The sequence below is a fragment of the Branchiostoma floridae genome, chromosome 2 (genome assembly GCF_000003815.2).
Source record: "Branchiostoma floridae strain S238N-H82 chromosome 2, Bfl_VNyyK, whole genome shotgun sequence".
Lineage (NCBI taxonomy): Eukaryota > Metazoa > Chordata > Leptocardii > Amphioxiformes > Branchiostomatidae > Branchiostoma > Branchiostoma floridae.
In genome coordinates this window covers 10,465,529-10,484,190 of record NC_049980.1, presented here as the reverse complement: position 1 = coordinate 10,484,190, position 18,662 = coordinate 10,465,529, and the positions used below count along the sequence as shown (strand labels likewise).

Here is an 18,662-nt window from a genome sequence, read left to right as displayed (position 1 = left end):
TTACACCGTGGTTGCACGAGTAGCACTCGTTCATACACATTTCCATCGTAACATATCAATTCAGCAACCACCAAGGAGAGCTGAGAAGGATGTTCTTCGCCGTCGGTCTCCTTTTTCTGCTGACATTTGTGAAAGGTACGTAAATTTAGCTCGTCACTTTGAGCCACATCTGGAAGTTTAGACAACAATGTACACGAAATTTTGGTGTCATATTGTCATAGTATCCCCGTGTTTGATAGCATATATTCGACGGAATTTTCATCTGATGAGCAGCCAAGGAGCACCCATTCAACTTCTGTTCTTGACACCAACTAATTGCTGAGTAGCGAGTATATCTAAGATAGTCTGGGCCCTACTTAAGGTATCAGATGGTTACTTTTTCCGGGCCATTCTTTAAAAAAAATGTCGGTCAGTTTAACAATACGATTCACGGAAAATACTTATTAGTATGCGCATTGTCATCTTTTACAGATCTGGACGCTCGCCCTGAAAAATGTGCCAGCCCCTTCGTCTATGAGAACGCGGTGTTTTTCGGCTGTACGACCCTGGGCGGTACCGAGCCGTGGTGTGCCCTGACACCAATCTACCAGACAGGGCGGTGGAAGTACTGCGATGATGATGACATTCTCGACGAGCGCTCCAATACTAAATATCTAACAAAAGGTGATCAACAATTCATCTGTGATCTTTAGTAGTTCCATTCCGCCATAAAAAGTTGAATGAATCGGACCTTAGAATTTACTGATTGAGGACATTGAAGTTTATATATATATATATATATACTATCATCTCGACTACATTTGATATGACGTTCTTTTGACATATGTCTAGACTCGGAAACGAGCCCTCTGAAAGAGATCGAGAGAATACATTCTGGCTATGGCTAACGTCACATTTCCAACCCGGGGCCCGGTCGGGCTGCTTGTGAAAACGAAAAATCAAAATATACACAAATAATGCCCACGACAATTCTCTTTACGTCTTATGTAGTTTGGTGTCTTTTATATCATACTTTTTGTTCCCAAAAGCTGCCCGTCCGGGCCCCGGTTTGGTAACTGTGACGTTAAGTTAGAACAAGTGGTACAATCGAAAGGTGATAGTTTTGACTTGGTGCCAGTAGTGTTTATGTGTGTGTGTGTACTACACAGATTGCGGCAGAAGGGGGTGCTGCTCCTTCCCGTTCGAGTACGGAGGGAAACTGTTCGACGGGTGTAAGAAGACGTTCGGCCTGCGCCCATGGTGCTCACTGGACAGGATCTACAAGGGTAGCTGGAAGTACTGCACAGCCAAAGACAATCAAATGGCGGAGGACTACCAGGTAAGCAATTCATTGTACATATACTGTAGCTATAACGTTAAGTACTTTTTTTCCCTAACTTTGTTTGACACTTTCATCGATTTCAGGACTCATATGTATATATTTTAGATATCTGAGATATCTGGATATCGTTCAGACCTTTTTGCGCAGTGGTTAAAGAACGGCATTGGGTTTGTGAGTTGTCAGTCCGGGTTCGGCGCGGGTTGGAATCCCGGGAGTCAGGAGACTGATTCTACTCGACTCTTACACTATATTCAATTTTACACAATTTCTTTCTTCAATCGTATAGAGTAGTCATCATATACAATTTGAAAGAAGGAGCCAGAACAACGTACACTAAAGGTTATAAGCATAAACTTGTTGAAAGTTGACACAGGTTCAAGCTTTACTCAACATTTCGACACATCGGGACGAATATGATATGGCATATAGAGCATGACATTCGATCCACCTTCCTTCAACTGATATTTGCACGCTTTTCACGACAGAGAGAGAAAGCAGCGAAGGAGATGCAGATTCAGCGGGGAGGACAGAAGGCTCTGGAGCAGAAGGAGACGGAAAAGGAAGATGGACAAGAAGAGGATACCGGTGTCCTTAAAGGTGAGAACTCTTAGACATCGGTCATATGTAAGGCAGGGGGAGACTTGGTTTTAACATTGTACGTCCTTACAAATCATTTCATTCTTTTAGAATTAGTTCAACTATTCACGATCACCTTGTATTCAGAGATACCGACACTTGGAGGGACTGCCAACGGTGCTAAGTGCGCATTGCCGTTCACCTACTACGGTCGCACCTACAACAACTGTACCACGTTCCGGGCCAAGCAACCGTGGTGCTCAACAACGGAGAAGTACAGTGGGCAATGGGGACTGTGTGTCTTCATTACTGAGGAGCAAAAAGGTGCTTTGAACTCCTGACGTGACTCTCAAACACTTCACTGGAGTCCGTTTGGACACCAGGCGTATTTTTTGGGAAGTGTCATCTGAGCATTTTTATCCGAAACCAATCCTTTCGCAAAACATGATGGTGTACGCTTGGACCCTTTCGGTAATTTTAGTCACAAAAAAATGTTGGACCGTTTTAGGGGTTAAAACTTCCAATAGAAGTAGTCTACCATTTGAATTATTTGGATGTTTAAAAAGTAGCAGAATCAGAATCATTGTATTCTTTGCATTTTCGAGCCAAAAGAGGATCATTAAAACGGTATGTACGAGTACCGGGTTCATAGAAATATTTGGTTGTCGCAAGCCAAATTAATGTATGCATCAAACTGTTATACTAGGCAAAGTGCAACCGGATATACCATAAACTTGGTATATTGTAACCCGTGCAGATCATGTGCGTTTGACAGTTTACTTTTTCACTATGTTTATTGCAAATTCTTGCCCGAGGGCTAATTGTAGGTACAAACAACATGAATAACTAGAGTTCGGCGACCTCATACCTCCATGAATATTTAGAGCTTTTGTAAATTTCATGCAATTGACTGATACATTAACATAATTTATGCATGGTATTGTTCACCATTGACTAAGGTACACGTGTCACAATAATAAAATTCCCATCATTAATTATAAAGCGGTTTAGCAATTTTACATAAATTATGCAAATAAGTTCCTCATTACCATATTTGGTATCTGCTTATAATCCACCCATCATAATCAACATGTGTTACATTTATTGAAGTCCAGTTATTGAAAACAATCAAATTACACAATTTCCTCATTAATTATGCGAATTAATTCCTCATTTGCATAACATTCATATCATTATGAACACCTTTGCCCAAGGTACCTGCATGCCTGATATGATGCCAATCCCTCAATCCTTTCTGCAGTTATCCTCTTTGGAATGTCGTAACAAAAACGCCCCTGCAGTTCCAAAATTACATGTTAGGGGGCTGAAACTTGCTCCACTTTGTCATGACACATAAAGCTATCTACTGCTCAAATGTCAAGACCATAGCATGTCTAGAACAAGAGATACATTGAAAAAACTGCTTTGATAGAATATTCTCATTAATTATGCAAATGTGCTCCTGTTTTGCATAATTAGTATCTTATCTTGTACAACATTGTCTAAGGTACCTACATACCAAAAATCATGAAAATCCGCTGTTCCCTTCTTGAGTTATCCTCTTCAGAAGTTTTTGACAAAAATGCCCCTGCTATCCCAAAACTAGACGCTAGGGGGCCCAAACTTATGTCACTTCTTCCTGAGCACAAGAGCTATCTAACACTCAAATATCGTGACCATAGTATGTTCAGAACACCTAGATAGCAAAACCGGAAGTTGCGCTGCAGTACCAAGGGGAATCGCTAGGGGGCCCAAAATCTAATCATTTCCAGCTTTCATCACACACTACCAACACACCAAGTATGAAACCAATCCACCCAACCGTTCTTGAGTTATTTTGTTTACACACACACAGACACACACACACACACACAAACGGGGGGTAAAATATAACCTCCATGACATTTCATGGAGGTAATAAGGAAAATACAAAGGTACTAGGAACAACATTCTATGACTATTTAACAAACGCAAGTCCTAACCATCGAAGTTGATGATTTCGAATTCCAGCGAAGGTGGTGTACACGGCAGGGGGTACGGTGATACAGGGGAGCCGCTGCCACTTCCCATTCCTGTACCGCGGTCAGGTCTACACGGACTGTACCACCACCTTGCACGGCACGCCGTGGTGCTCTACGGACGAGAAGTACCAGGGGCGCTGGGGGGAGTGTGTGCCCGATGTGGACAACATTGTGCACAACAGTGTGGCTGGTAGGTAGATCAATGATTATCGCATTGACGACATTTTCGAATCAGTATTTGGAAACCACTGCAATGGCCGAGTCGGTAGACTGTCCCGTGTCCGCCCTGCATTCGGCAGGTCCGAGTCATGCAAAAAGACTTTAAAAATTGTACACGCTGCATTCTCTGCTTAGCCTTTACACTCAGCACCACTGTAGTGGCTTGCACAAAAGTGTGGCTACAGAAATGGAGATGGGTGCCAGCCCTAAGCATCTGTTACAGATGCACGGGCAACTTTAACTTTAACTATCTCAACGTGTAATCTGGCGGCAACTGATGAGACCTGACGCTATATTTCCAACCAAATATCAATATATAACTTTATTGCACAACAATTGTACGAGGTACAAAGTATGGCATCTACATAACTACAGTGCTATAACTTAACTTAGGGCTTATCTAACTAATACAGGAGTTGTAGTATGGGATAAGTTTCTTACAATCATTGGAGGCTTTTACAATCATTTGGGGAATTTCTAATGTCAAAACCTTCTTTGATATATTTTCCTATATCTGCCATGCAGGGATTGTCACATGTCATGATGAGATGACGTTGTGCGAATCGAGTTGTGGACGGTGTACCTGATATTGTTTTGACATGATTCCCATCTTGAATTGTCACTTAAACTTTGGTGGAATTTGCTGTCCATGTGTAGAGTCATCGGCGGTAGCAGAAGAAACCCAGGAGTGCGTCATCCCGTTCAGTTACAACGGCGTGGTGTACTACGGGTGCACTACGCTGAACTCGGACTACGCGTGGTGCTCTCTCACGGAGGAGTACTTTGGCCAGTGGAAGATGTGCACCGGAGAGGACCTCAAATCTCAGCAGCGTGAAATGACTCCAGAGCCGACGACAACACTTCCTGATACCACCATCCCAACCACGGCACAGCCCGAAACGGACTCTCCAAAAAATTTCAAGGCGAAAGGTAAGCATCTGTTAACTCGCGATATAAACGGATATTTTCATTATTCTTTACATGCTTGCTGATTTGAACCAGTTTTTCAGGTGGGTTTTGTAAACGGCCATCGCAATGAAGACAGTCTCTGGTCGTAGGGCAGAAGTTTCAGAGCCTTCTTTCTCTATACCCCCACCCCTAATCTGTTATGATAACAATTCTAGTGTGTTTTTCGTATATCTGTACTTGTATCTGTATTTATATAGCCGGTATAACCGCCATTCGGCGTATTAACACATCAGCTTGTGTGTGACAGGACATAGCACTTATGGTTTTGAAAACAGAGCTGTGTTGGTCAAATATTTACCTGTGCCGCACAATTCTATCCTTATTGATGGAGATTTTCAAGCAAATATTGAAGCCGGATGCCACGTAATACTGCCGTACCTGAATGAATGAAAAAGTTTACTCAACCCTATGGACCAGGTACACAGCGCCTATGATTACACAAAAAAGCTTAACATCACTAATATTGTATCGTCTTATTCATATACACTGCACTTGCTAACTCTCAAACACGATTTAAGAAACCTGATACAAATGCGTATTAATGATTGATGGTTGAAGACCACATTTTTACCACACCGGGATAAGTACAGGTCACAACAAGACTTGTTGAAAAGATTCACTTAACAGATACAAAATAACAAAACTATCGTTGGATAAATTCATCTCCTCCTCGCTTTTCTGTTATAGTAGAGATAAAAGAACAGATATGCTTGATTATCGATGGTTCAGGACTATTGGTATGACTATGAGTCCATCGCCACATCAGAACATGATTCATGAACACAGAAAAAGAAATACTGGCAAAATCACAAAGTTTTGCTATTACTGTTTAGGTGTTGAGTAATAAGGGTTTTGGAATCTATCAGTCCTGGTCCATCCCTTCGTACATTTGATTGACTATCGTTCAAACTCAGTGATTTCAACGTATGGGGGAACAGCACGACAGGCTCCGTGTGCCTTGCCGTTTTTGTACAAAGGGAAGACTTACCACAGTTGTACCAAAGACAACTACGGTACTCTGTGGTGCTCCACCACGCAACAATACCGAGGTAGCTGGGGGAATTGTTTGCTGCCAGTCAAGAAGACAGGTACATTTCGCCCTGTAGAAGTCTTCTCGCTAGCCATTTTTACCCCCCCCCCCCCAGCTGTGAGTCGTTGATTTATTTTTGCTTTACCAGTTTTGCATTTGTTTTACCCTTTTCTAAGCTAGATTGTAGAACCAAGGAGACACAAGGGTCGCCTGTTCTGGTCTTGTGAAATGCCTGCACACTTAGCCTTTACGTCTTTGCTTTGACGTTTTGGGTTTATGAAATGCTTATCTATCAGTTACATTACCAAACTCTGCATTCGTTTTGCCTTTTTCTAAGCTAGATTCTAGAACTAAGGAGACACAAGAGTCATCTGTTCTGCTCTTGTGACATGCTTGCATGCTTAGCCTTTATGTCTTTGCTTTGACGTTTTGGGTTTGTTTTAATGAAACTGCTTGTTTTGAAAATAAATCGCTTGCTTTTGATTTTGCAAACGGCAAGTCTTCACCACTGGCGGCTCTGCTGGCGGCGCCCCCTGCGCACTGCCTTTTGTCTACAAGGGCAAAATGTACACTAGCTGCACTTCTGACCACTGGTCCCAGCCGTGGTGCTCAACAACCACCCACTACCGTGGTATGTGGGGACGATGCCTACCAGAATCCACCACACAGCCACCTACACACAGCAAAACAACACCCTCTCCATTGACAGATGGTGTGTTTAAAAAATGTTCATTTTGCTCCTCTGTGTTTTTTCTCGATATCAATGACTGATCATATGTTCAGAAACAAAGAAGAGGGGTACCACATATTAGATGATATGAGATGATAGATCTGATAAATATATAACAACTGCGATTCGAATGAACAATTCTATAGATATCTTACCCCTGTGTGCCGATATTGACAGTATTAAGGTATGTTATACAACCTCGAGCTCTGTGAGTTCTGTCACTGTACAATACAACACAACACAGCACATAGCATAACTCTAACTCTGCAGCCTCCATGAGGGTGGATCGTGTGGATCACAAGTTGCCATCGATGACCACAGTGCAACATGATTATTCAAATGCATCAAATGAGTTAAAAGATCACACGGACACTGATGAAACTATCTCAATGTATGGCTTTCTATCAAGGGAATTACCTGCTCACGGTTTGAACTGCGTATGCGCGAGGTTAAATGGGAAGGCCTCTTACTTGTAAATAGTTCTGGTCTAGACCATGTTTGATACTGATACTTTACCAAGACGTGTTTTGTTTGTGTCTTACACGTTGTCATATTGAAAACTTGGCCTTTGACGTTGCTACACATCCATTACCTATAATGCATTACACATGCGCAGTTAAAACCGTGTTGGCAGCAAGTCGGCACCCTTCATGAAAAGACGTGATTGAGATCCTTACTAGGGGTAACATCCGTTTGGATGTGCATTTTCTGTATGAGTAACTTCTTGGTGAACATATCTGTTCTCTGTTAGATGAAGAAACCACGACGAAGGCGACTCCAACCGACCGCCTGCTTGCCTCAGTCCCCGTCAAAAGCACAAAGCATTGCAAGCAAGCGTGTGAAAACTACCAGCAGGAACGGTGCGACTATGTGAACGTCGGTCCGAGGAAGCGAGTTGGTGGGACCGTCATGTGTGAGCTCTGGGCCGGCAGGGCGAAGAAACGCGTGGGCTTCACCATGCACAGGGTCAGGTATTGAATATGGGATGGTGATTGGAATAAGTGGGTACATAGTTTCAAGTGCGCATGTGCGCACATTTTAGCTGACATGTCAAAGGTTAAGGCCCCTGATGAGATATAATCAACACACGTCTGGAAATGTATAAAGCATGGTCTAAACATGAACTATTTACAAGTTAATGACCTTCACCTTTGACATGTTACCCACAATGCATCGCACCGTGCATGCCCACTTGGAAGCATGGACGCGCTTATCGGTGTATGATCTGAGAAAAGCTGTCTCTGGTCGCATAAATCATACCCATACTCAGAATTCCTGTAGGCTATCCACGTGGCCTTTAATTGTTTCAACGGTGCCATATTTGTGCGTCCCCTAAAAGTCGACAACATTGATGCATATGTATCTGTCGCAGCTACAGGATTAAAAAAAATGAGTAACGTTAAATTGACGTGTACTTTCTGGTTATTTCATATATCAAGTGTTTGTCCGACATATGAAAACTATCTAGCTGTAAGTAACGTGTAATGCAAGAATATCAGCATCTTTTATTCTGTCTAATATACACCATGCATCCCTACAAGTAGGGCGAATGGTCACGATGACTTTAATAATTTTATCTTAATTTGTTGGTCATAGATAATGATTCTAAGACGGACAATTTACTTGACAAATACTTAACATGCCTCCTGTTGACCAGCAATTCACACGATACGTCCTCTCATATTTGTCAACACCTGCCCATAAAGGATATTTCCTATACGGAGATAATTGGACAGTTGTACCCCATGGTGGTTGCAGGGGCAACAGTGGTGGTGGTGATATTTGGGAACGCCGAAATGAGGCATAACATTAGGGTACAGAAACTCATCAGTCGTTTAGTCACAAAAGGCAAAATTAGCGAAGTATACATGCTTATCTTATTCCAGGTGTTGTCAGATAAAAAAACGGGTTGATTTCGTCTTGTGAATTTAAATGCCCGACCCCCGCCCACCAAAACAACAAGGTCGGCCCTAGGTAAGCAGTAGCTAACTATTTTAGCACCAGTTCGCGCGCTCGCCTGATCGCATCCTAGTAGAATATGACTTTTATGACTTCGTTTTTGAAAATACATATGATATGATTGGCTGTGCCACCAGACAACTAGTAGGCATCCTCGTCGACCACTATTAATGATGACCTTGCTTACAACCAACTACAGACCATTGCAGGTCTGGAGAAGGTCGGGAGACCATGGTCGGCTATGTGTCATTGGGATTTAGGCTCCATCACTTGTCGTGGGAACTGTCCCACTCTGGCCATTTGAAGATCTCTGTTCGGCAGTATATTCCTCCAAATACTGATGGAACCACAAACGCACACCCGAGAAAGAAATTAGAATTGAAGATGATAAATGTTATCTATTGATTTATTCTATATGCGATAAGGACAGATACGTGTCAGTGAATAAGGGAATGGCGCGCGCATTTGGCTATATCATATGACCCAAGGTATCATCTGGCGATTACAACAACCCCGACGCTGCCATGAAAGCGCTACCGCCGGTCTCATGAGACAGTGGAATGACTTCTACCTGGACTACGATGTTCTCACACATCTTCTAGGTGATACCGTCTGCGTGGGACATATTTGTCTGCTGTCAGAACGCTTTTGGATGTCGAATTGAGTTGTGGCAGTGCCCAAACCCTTTCCCCACCTGTCTAGTGTTAGGTACAGCGATGGCACCAAGTTTCAACCTATCGACAGAAGAGATCGAGCGGCTGAGACAGAGTGTGCTGTACACTTACAGTGAACCCACCGGCATCGTGCTCTTGTTTCTCAATGTCGTGGTGTTCCTGATCGGACTTGTCGCCAATGTTTCGGTCCTACTGGCGATATTCCGACGCAGCCCTATGGACAGGGTGGCCAACGCGTTCATGGTGAACCTGTGCGTTTGTGACCTTCTGGTCATCACTCTGTGCGTCCCTGTTAACGCTGGGATGGAGGTGTACCGCAGCTACGTGTACGGACCGGTCATGTGCAAGATTCTGCCCTACGTCCAGGCTGTGTCCGTGTGCACAAGTGTGTTAACTCTAACCGCCGTAAGCTTAGATCGCTACCTCGTCATATGCAGCCCTCTACGCGCCATGTCGGTTTCGCCGAGCTTGCGGATAAAAATTGTAATTCCTTGTCTCTGGGTAGCGTCCATGCTCATCATGCTACCTCTAGCGATCTTCAGTGAAGTTACCGAACAAACGTTTGAGTTCGGAATTCATGTGGTGTTTTGTAGGGAGATGTGGCCCGGAGCGGAATGGAAGAAGGCATATGACGTGACGCTATTTGTGATACTTTTCGTTCTTCCATTCTCAATCATGGCACTAGCCTACACAAAAATCGGTAAAACTCTGTGGCATGGTGCAGCAGCGCTCTATGGAAGGTCTGCCGACAGCACCGCCAGTAGGAACAACGACGTCATTGTTACTAAGATATTGATGCACAGAAGACGCGCTGTTAAAGTATTCACAGCTTTGACAGTCATCTTTGCGTTCTCCTGGCTACCGTACTTTCTTCTTATCATTTGGTTCGACTTCTACGAGGAAACTAGGAGGGAAAGCGCTTTAACCGCAGCCGTCGTACACCCTTTCCTTCTGTGCTTAGGTCTATCCAACTCAGCCATGAACGCTGTGTGCTTCCTCATCCTTGGTAATAATAACTGTTGTGCCGGGAAATATAGAGATCAACTTTCACAGTTATCAGGGACCAGGAAGTCCACAGGAACGCTACCCTCTCAAACAAGGGGGGAGAAACTTGACTTTGACTATGAAGTCCTGGAGATGGAAGAAACTCGCGCGGTACGATGAAACGTCAATATTTTATCGCAGAGATGTACAATTCACAGGTATGTATAGGCGAACCTAATAACCATTTCATGTCTTTATCTTAAGGCTTGGTTTAAAAGTAAACTAACCAAGATGGTATATCGTAAGCCAAATAGGAAAATATGACAGTATGAAAACATGTGTATGTCCATCTGTAGTTTTGTGGGTCAGCCGTTACCGTTACCAGCGCGAACTGCCTAGGCTGACCCGTGTAATGAGTTGTATTATTGTCAAGAAAGAAAGAAAGAAATGAATTAATGAATATCGGTAGCTTTATTTTTCAATGGACAATAGATTTGACGGTCCGGTTGGGGTCACCCTGACGCCTACTGGTGGTGCCATCTTATCATGGTCGCCCGTTGCCGTTGCCGAAAGTGGACTGTCCACTGACGTAACCGTTGATCCAGTTGACGTAATTGGCGACCTTAACGTAGACGCCCGGGTAGCCTTCCTGAGCACAGCCGTAGCCCCAGCTCACCACGCCGTACACCGTACCGGAATTCACCACGGGGCCGCCGCTGTCTCCCTACACACAAACATGGGCCAATCTCTCATCAGTACGGTAGATTTATCTCCAAGCAGATCCTACGGTAGCATAAGATGGCAAATGGGTGTAGCCGGTCTAGGGCTGTGCTCCGGTTGCCATTGTACACTCCTAGGCCGGCTCCATTGGCAGCTTTTGCTACTATCTTATGCTACCGTAGGATCTGCTTGGAGATTACGGTAGATAAAGATTCTATACAATGGATGTTCCATTAGCAAGTTCTTTGTCACGATGGTCGTCACGATATTTTCTTTTCTTACCATCATCAGGTGCTGATTTTAGATATCGATGCAAATCAGTACTTGGTGCAAATCAGTACTTTACTAGAAAACGTGTGTGAAATGTTGGTGCGCATTTTTGTAGTGAGTGTTGTCTTGGTAAGGTTTATATAATTATTGGCCATTGTACACATAACTGAATTTCTGAAAGAGAACCAATACAACATTTGGTAACACTTTGTAGTATTGCACCCTGTGACAGTATTTGCATAGAAAGTGCATGGTGTTTCGTGCACTCAATGGGTTCTTGACTCTATCTATCCAGTACGTGGTTTAAAAATAAACAAGAAACAAGAGTGGGTTTGGTAAAGTCTAAAATAAAACAACGGGTTCCACGACCTCATATCTTCGCCAAATGATTTCAACCTTTGCAACTGATGTATTATGTGAGTTTGTCTCTAAGCATGCAAGTAAAGTCTCCATTTGCATAAATCATATTAGTTGACCATCTCCCCCATCCAAATAACAGATCCCAAGAGCTACCTACCACTCAAAAATCAAGACCAAAGCATGTACAGAACTTGACTATCAAACCGGAAGCTTCGCTGCAGTACCGTTACAAGCCGATAGGTGGCCGAAAATCTAATCGTTTCCAGGTCTCATAAAGACCTACCCGCATACCATATATCAATACAACCCACCCATGCATTCTCAAGTTATGCTGTTCTTCTACACAAAAACACACATACATAGATATATACATACAAACGTTACCTAAAACATAAACTTATTGGCGAAGAAGAAGAAATTATATGGTGGATGCAGTTACCTGGCAGGAATCCTTTCCGCCATTCATGAAGCCGGCACAGAACATGTTGTTGGTCACCTCACCAGCGTACGAGTCCGCCGCGTTACATGTGGAGGTGGCGATGGTGGGCACCGTGACCTGGTAAAGCTCGTTCGGGTAGTTGGCTGGCAGTGGGATCAGAATAGGCGGTAAGTGACAATGTCAAACACGAGAAGCTGAAAATACTACTAAATGTACATGTCTGTATTACAGCCATAACCGATGCTGTGCAACTCAGGATTCTTCTTTTACCGGCGTAGGTCATTAGTGAGTCTACAAACAGAAATGACAGGACAACAAACAACGGAACATCTGAAATATTCTGGAGTCGAAACATTCTGTCTTTCACTCGGTTAAAAAAAAGGATGCCCGTGCCAATAACGATGTGAACACTGGCCGTGTGGTGTATTGAAAGCATTCCTCCCAGCACACAAACTATGTCCTAAGATACTGGTACTTACATCCACTGGTAAGAGTGTTTCCCCAGCCCGTGATGGTGACACGGGTCCCGTCGGAAACATGCTGGCCCTGTCCCGGTAGACATGCTGGGCTGACCCGTGAGTTGATAGTCGCGGGAGTGCTGAGCTTGATGAGCATGATGTCGTTGTCAAGAGTGTGGGGGTTATAATCTAAACAATGGGATCATCATAGAAGACATGGTAGTCTGCTCAAGAAGACAAAACATACTTCGGAACAACAACTACTAGTATTAGGTTCTGTTGCATGACATGACCATGTTTGACAGAACCTTACACTGTTCATTTTCTTGCGTGTTTCATTAATCAAGCACATAAGATTTTGATTAACAATATATGTGTTCATTGATCACTTCCTGTCACTCCTGTCACTTTGTGATATGGAATCTGGAAAATATACAACTACGAGAACGCAGACAGGCAGACTTAACACCATACCTCTGATTGACTAGTGGCCTCTTCCATTGACCCCATGACCTGGAATGTCTGTCAGGCTGATAAACGACCGATTCTACCACCCCAGAGCTTAACTTCCTGTTACTCCCGTAAACCTGACCTTTACGGTAACATCATGAACCAATCACTTTCTGCCACTCTTGTGACAGTGTATTCAGATACGAACGTACAAAAAACACGTGAACACAGACACAAAGAAAACAAAATCTCCGTACACGAAGACAATATCTACTGTCCAAGCAGAGTTTCGGCCCCGGTTGTTTTAACGTGTTTTTAGGCATTTTTCCAGGGCTCTATATTTTGTACAGCTATGAAGAAAACGGTGTAAAATCGAATGCCCGACTAAAGGGCCTAAAAACGAACCAAAAACAGCCTGAGACAAGACTCTGCTTGGAGAGTAGGCAATACCCGAGTCCTACCTGGATGTGCAATAACCCGCTCTGCTCTGATGGCCTGTTCGGTCCCCTCGTTGGTAGCTAGGTTATGGTCTCCAGCAATAACGATCAGTCGGCGGGCACTACCGGCAAGAAGAGAACAATGTCATCCAAATCATCTGATAATTGCATTTCTAGACTCTGATATGATTCAACGCGTGGGCGTTTGTAGTCACAAGGTTATGACGTCATTCAGAGCCCGCCATATTGTTGGATTAATTAGCCATATATAGCATCATATGTGATGTACTAGTAATGCTCTGGGGAGTACCATACACTTTCTACAAGTTATGACCAACTGCTCACCTAGTCACGTGTTCGATCTGGATAATGTGACGTCACAGAAACGATTGCTCATTCCTGGAGTCGAAAATTTGGGTAAGTCCAATTTTTTACCCGGAAATTACAGCACAACTCAACTGTGATTTCTACCAATACAGGTAAACGTTTTTCACATGTTATTTCAATAAGAAATGAACCTTCAAGTTAAGAGAGTGGTAGGCTATCAATGCCCGCTTTCCTATTGCACTGTATTGTCATCGTGGGACCGCGTGGCGCAGTGGCAGCATAATCGGCTCGAGACCGAGAGGTTGAGGGTTCGAATCCGGCTGCCGTGTGACCGATCTTGTGCCCTTGGGAAAGGCACTTTACACGACTTTCCTCACTTAACTCAGGTGTAAATGAGTATCTAGCTGCGGCTAGTGGCCTTGGCGGGCTTTGTGGCCGAGACAGGCCTTAGGGGCATGTTCGGGCATGACGCACCCGCCATGGCACACGAGTCGGGGGTAGGAGGAACCCCTTACATCCTTGCTCGGAAGTCCTCATAGGAGACGGATACTCCGAATAACAAAGCTGCATCTGCTGAAGCCGTCTAACACGTGTCATACAGTTCTGTGAGACTTAGTGCTCTAGTAGACGAGAGGGTGGAGCAGGAATTGCACACCCCTCTTTTACCATAAAAAGTCATGTGCAGGTCAGGCAAACAGGTAAATGCCTGTCTACCTGCTCATCTGTCGAATCGTGTTCCAAATAAGCCCTTTCTCACTAGTTACCACGCACGCGTGGGCGAAAGGAACTCTGGGTAATATGTCCACTGTGGGCGTTAACAGTCTCGTCTCTACCATTGTTTTGATTTGTGTAACAATATCCGGAACGTAATGGCGCCTGCAAAATTGCGGAATGTTGATTTTCTGGAGGGGGGGGGGGGCTTCAACTCTGACATATTACCCAGAGTTCCTTTCACCCGCGCGTGCGTGGTAACTAGTGTGAAAGGGCTTATAACCGGTCACCTGGCGTAATTCTTTAATATATACATAATGAGTGATAGAAATGAATTGCGTGTGCGTAACAGTAGTGATAACTACAAGTGTACTTGATCCTGCAGTGAGCGGCGCTGAGAACCCATTCTCTGTTGATGAGGGTCCCTCCGCAGAAGGGGAAGCCGTTGTCCTGAAGAGACACCATCCAGGGCCAGCTGCCCGGGTTCGCCTCCGTCCCGCCGATGATGCGGTCAACGTACTGCTTCGGAGCATAGTAGGACCGCCCGCACTGCTGCGCCGCTGAGAAAACAAGGTGTAACTTCTGTTACTGGGTAGGCCGACTCTTCGCAACCAGGGGCTGAGTTGTGAGGAGTCGAGTTTGCAATAGGCGGGGTTAAATCGTAAGGTTCTGGAGCGGCTGCCATTCGGCCTTAGGTGACCTCAATACGACATCAATTGCCCCATATGCGGCCAAATGACTGTAGGTTTTTGAACCATTCACTCCGGAAGGACCCCTACTAATTTCGGTAAGTGCAGTGGGTTTAAAATAGACCGATCCCGACTGTCTATCATAATTATCAGCTCAACCAATGATAGCATGCATGTCAATTTAATAGAGCAATGAGAGGGCGCTATATCAAATATTTACATTTCTATAATTGTCTTTGGAATTTCTACGTTTTGACAAAGGTGGGCGGGGTTATGGGATCGGGACTGATGCAATAGATGCATTGCACAAGACGATGTATTCCGTAACACCCTGGCCCAACTCGTAACGGCCATGTTATAATCTTTTTATGTCATACTTTCATCCGCCTGAGAAAACATTCATTCCAAACCGTGATATGCACCAGAAGTTTTCTTCTTCATCACACCTCGGGTAGACTTCATGACATAAATGTATAGTATATATCTACACATATTACATTTGAACCTCCTTGCCAACGCTAACCGTCAACACGTGCGAATATAGCTGTGTCGAGTATTCCGCGAAAACAATGCCTTGTCAGCTACGATCCAAAAACAGCCGTGCTAGGGTTAGTTATACCAAACTGCAATTTCGAATGACACCGCTCAATGTAGGTGACATCCCCAATCACCCATACCAGATTGACTCATGATGTCATACCCATTAATGATATTCTAATCATTTTAAACGGAGTAGAGCGTTTCTATATACAACAGAAGCCGTTTAATTGCACACCCCATTTGCCAGCGTATTTTGTGCAATTATCCGGATGATGCAACAAAGCTAAGTTATCAACTGGACCGAACCACCACGGGATTTGGAGATTCCGTGCGGTTATACGTTGTGCAATTGACTGGCTTCTACTGTAATATACAAATTGTACAAATGACGTCCTATCATACCTGTGTATATATACTGTGATGGCATCAAGCCGTTGTCATTTGTTACGAAGCTGTCCATTAAACAATATTATGTACATATTTGCACATCAGTAGCATATGGTATGAATTACGTCTAATATAGTCTAACGTCTGAGTTTGGCAGCCCTGACTGTGTCTCCTTCACAGCCGAATGGGTAAAACATAGAAACACGAAAATCCATAAGTTATCGATATCCTGTTTCCGAACAAGGAAACAAGCCGATGGCTACAACACTCTAAACATCTCACTCTGCGACAATAACATACTAGACGGGTGTAATGGCACTAACCAGCGTAACAGACAAGAGCGAGGAAGACGAAAACGCGCATGGTGAGTTCGGGTCGGCAGATAGGTCTGTGGGAGTGACCTCGTGTCACGTCCGTGTATTTATATATACGGACCAGGTAAGCAGTAGGTAAGGTTAGGACGACAGGTGGCCAGTTCTCATGAAGGCATATGCATTTGATGATAATAATGATAAGCGTTTAGTAAAAGAAAACACGTCAAATATCATGTTCTATTCTGGAACCTCATATCAATGTGGGTAAATGTTGAATAGATCGGATTCAATGCTGTACGTATTGTAACTATGGTAGTAACTGTTATAAAGGCATGGGAAGATTTGTTTAGAATTGTGATAACTACACTTAGCGGCGACTTGCTGGCGGATGTACACTGTTCCCCATGCGTAAATTGTACGGTAAAAATATCCAAAACAAATTTGCTATATAAATGTGCAAACCTAAAGATGTATAATCAGTCATATCCCTTATATAGAGCTGACTCACTCTGAACGTTAACGGTCAGTTTTCAAAGATAGCTTGATTCGCGCACGGAATCCAGGAAGAAATCCCTTTATACCACACCAACTTTCATGGAGATTTTTTGCCGCATGCTTTATCAACATGTACAATGTGTATGTTGCTAAATTTCTAGCCATGCTGAAGAAGTGGGGAAGAGTGTTACGTACAATGCGTCCTTCGCTTGCATCCTTGACCGACCAACAAGGGTGACGTAAGGTGACGAAGGGTGACGTAAGCCATAGTCACATGGCTGGCCGCGAGGAGGCAGGTCATCCACACAGCCACGGGTCCTTCAGCGGGAATCTCACTGAAGCTGCGACACGAAGCTGCTTCTCTCTTGACTATATTTATGACTTTATCATGCAAAAACGTACAGGTATGTCTAAAATGACAGCAAAACACAAACTGCTTTGCATGATTTATGTCTAATAATGTTCACCTGGCCTTCACCTAGCTTTATAATAATAATAATCTTTATTGCAAACTCATGCCCGAAGGCTAATTGCAAAACGATACATGTAAGAAAGTACAACAATGATAATAATGCTGCAAGTATAAAATTCCCAGCATTTACCATCATGGACTATCGTTTCATTAATTATGCAGATGAGGTCTTCATTTGCATGATTCACATCTATCGACCTCTCTTTCTCAGTTACAAATGTGATAAGTTTGAGAGTCTTATCATGGAATGTATATCGAATATCTTACAAAATATCATCAGGATCCACCAAAGTCTTCTCGGGCCATGCTGTTCACAGACACACAGACATGCAAACACGCCGAAAGTATAACCTTCTTGGCGAAGGTAATTACACATGTCACAATGTTGATATTCTTATCAACTAACGCTTTAATAGATTATGGCACTTAAGCATTAACTGTGCAAATAAGGGTTTATTTACATAAATGATATCTGTCTATGAATTACGCATGTTACATGTAGTTACATGTAAGTCCCACAATGAAAAAAATTACTGGGATTATAGAATTAATTGTATTCATTCACTATATGCAGATCAAGTTTAAACCTTCATAATTTACATCCCATTGTGTACACCTTTGTGACTCTGTGTCAAAATCTATATCTATAGCGTACCAAATATCATAGTAATATGTTGTTAATTTAAGTTATCCTCTTTAATAGATTTTCACAAGTTATGCTGAAACGCACACACACACACACACACACACACACACACACAGTCACACAAACACACATTCACACATACAAGCGTGCGAGAAAACAATACCTCCATTAACAAGGGGACAAATACCTTTATACCAGGTGTACTTACAGACAGAGGTCACACCCAGTTTCCATTTATACTCTGCTGTGTATATGCTATTAATGACGTGTATGACATATGGCCATCGCTGACGGCCGTGGTCACATGATATAACTTACCTGTATATTCCTTCATGCTGTGTCAGCGTTGAATTCAAGCGGTGGTATTGTTAGAAAGTGAGAATGAGAGTCCTTAGATACAACATACACTGCGAGAAGGCCACGGTATGCAGTCGTAGAAAACAAGACAAATGCTACAAAACAAA

At 43.4% G+C, this 18,662-nt stretch overlaps 3 protein-coding genes across 5 annotated transcripts; 2 read left to right on the top strand and 1 right to left on the bottom strand.

Annotated features, from left to right (window-relative positions):
• Positions 1-62: 62 nt before the first annotated feature.
• On the top strand, positions 63-8,260 carry LOC118410597. 3 transcript variants are annotated; one of them, XM_035812370.1, is made up of 10 exons: positions 63-135; positions 472-663; positions 1,149-1,318; positions 1,807-1,918; positions 2,045-2,221; positions 3,908-4,108; positions 4,795-5,067; positions 6,021-6,194; positions 6,636-6,848; positions 7,618-8,260. In XM_035812370.1, the coding sequence occupies exons 1-10, from the start codon at positions 90-92 to the stop codon at positions 7,842-7,844; spliced, it is 1,785 nt and encodes a 594-aa protein (XP_035668263.1). In that variant the 5' UTR covers positions 63-89; the 3' UTR covers positions 7,845-8,260. The 3 variants fall into 3 exon arrangements, with proteins under 3 accessions (XP_035668263.1, XP_035668264.1, XP_035668265.1); XM_035812371.1 differs by lacking the exon at positions 6,021-6,194; XM_035812372.1 differs by lacking the exons at positions 6,021-6,194; positions 6,636-6,848.
• A 1,098-nt stretch (positions 8,261-9,358) lies between these two features.
• Positions 9,359-11,071, top strand: LOC118409975 (orexin receptor type 2-like). Its single transcript, XM_035811401.1, has one exon. It carries the CDS (start codon positions 9,542-9,544, stop codon positions 10,661-10,663), a length of 1,122 nt encoding a protein of 373 aa, XP_035667294.1. The 5' UTR covers positions 9,359-9,541; the 3' UTR covers positions 10,664-11,071.
• LOC118409976 (trypsin-3-like) lies at positions 10,936-16,735 on the bottom strand. Its single transcript, XM_035811402.1, has 6 exons — positions 16,595-16,735; positions 15,029-15,215; positions 13,642-13,739; positions 12,752-12,919; positions 12,273-12,415; positions 10,936-11,207 (listed from the first exon to the last, which is right to left on the bottom strand). The coding sequence occupies exons 1-6, from the start codon at positions 16,632-16,634 to the stop codon at positions 11,028-11,030; spliced, it is 816 nt and encodes a 271-aa protein (XP_035667295.1). The 5' UTR covers positions 16,635-16,735; the 3' UTR covers positions 10,936-11,027.
• Positions 16,736-18,662: the final 1,927 nt, after the last annotated feature.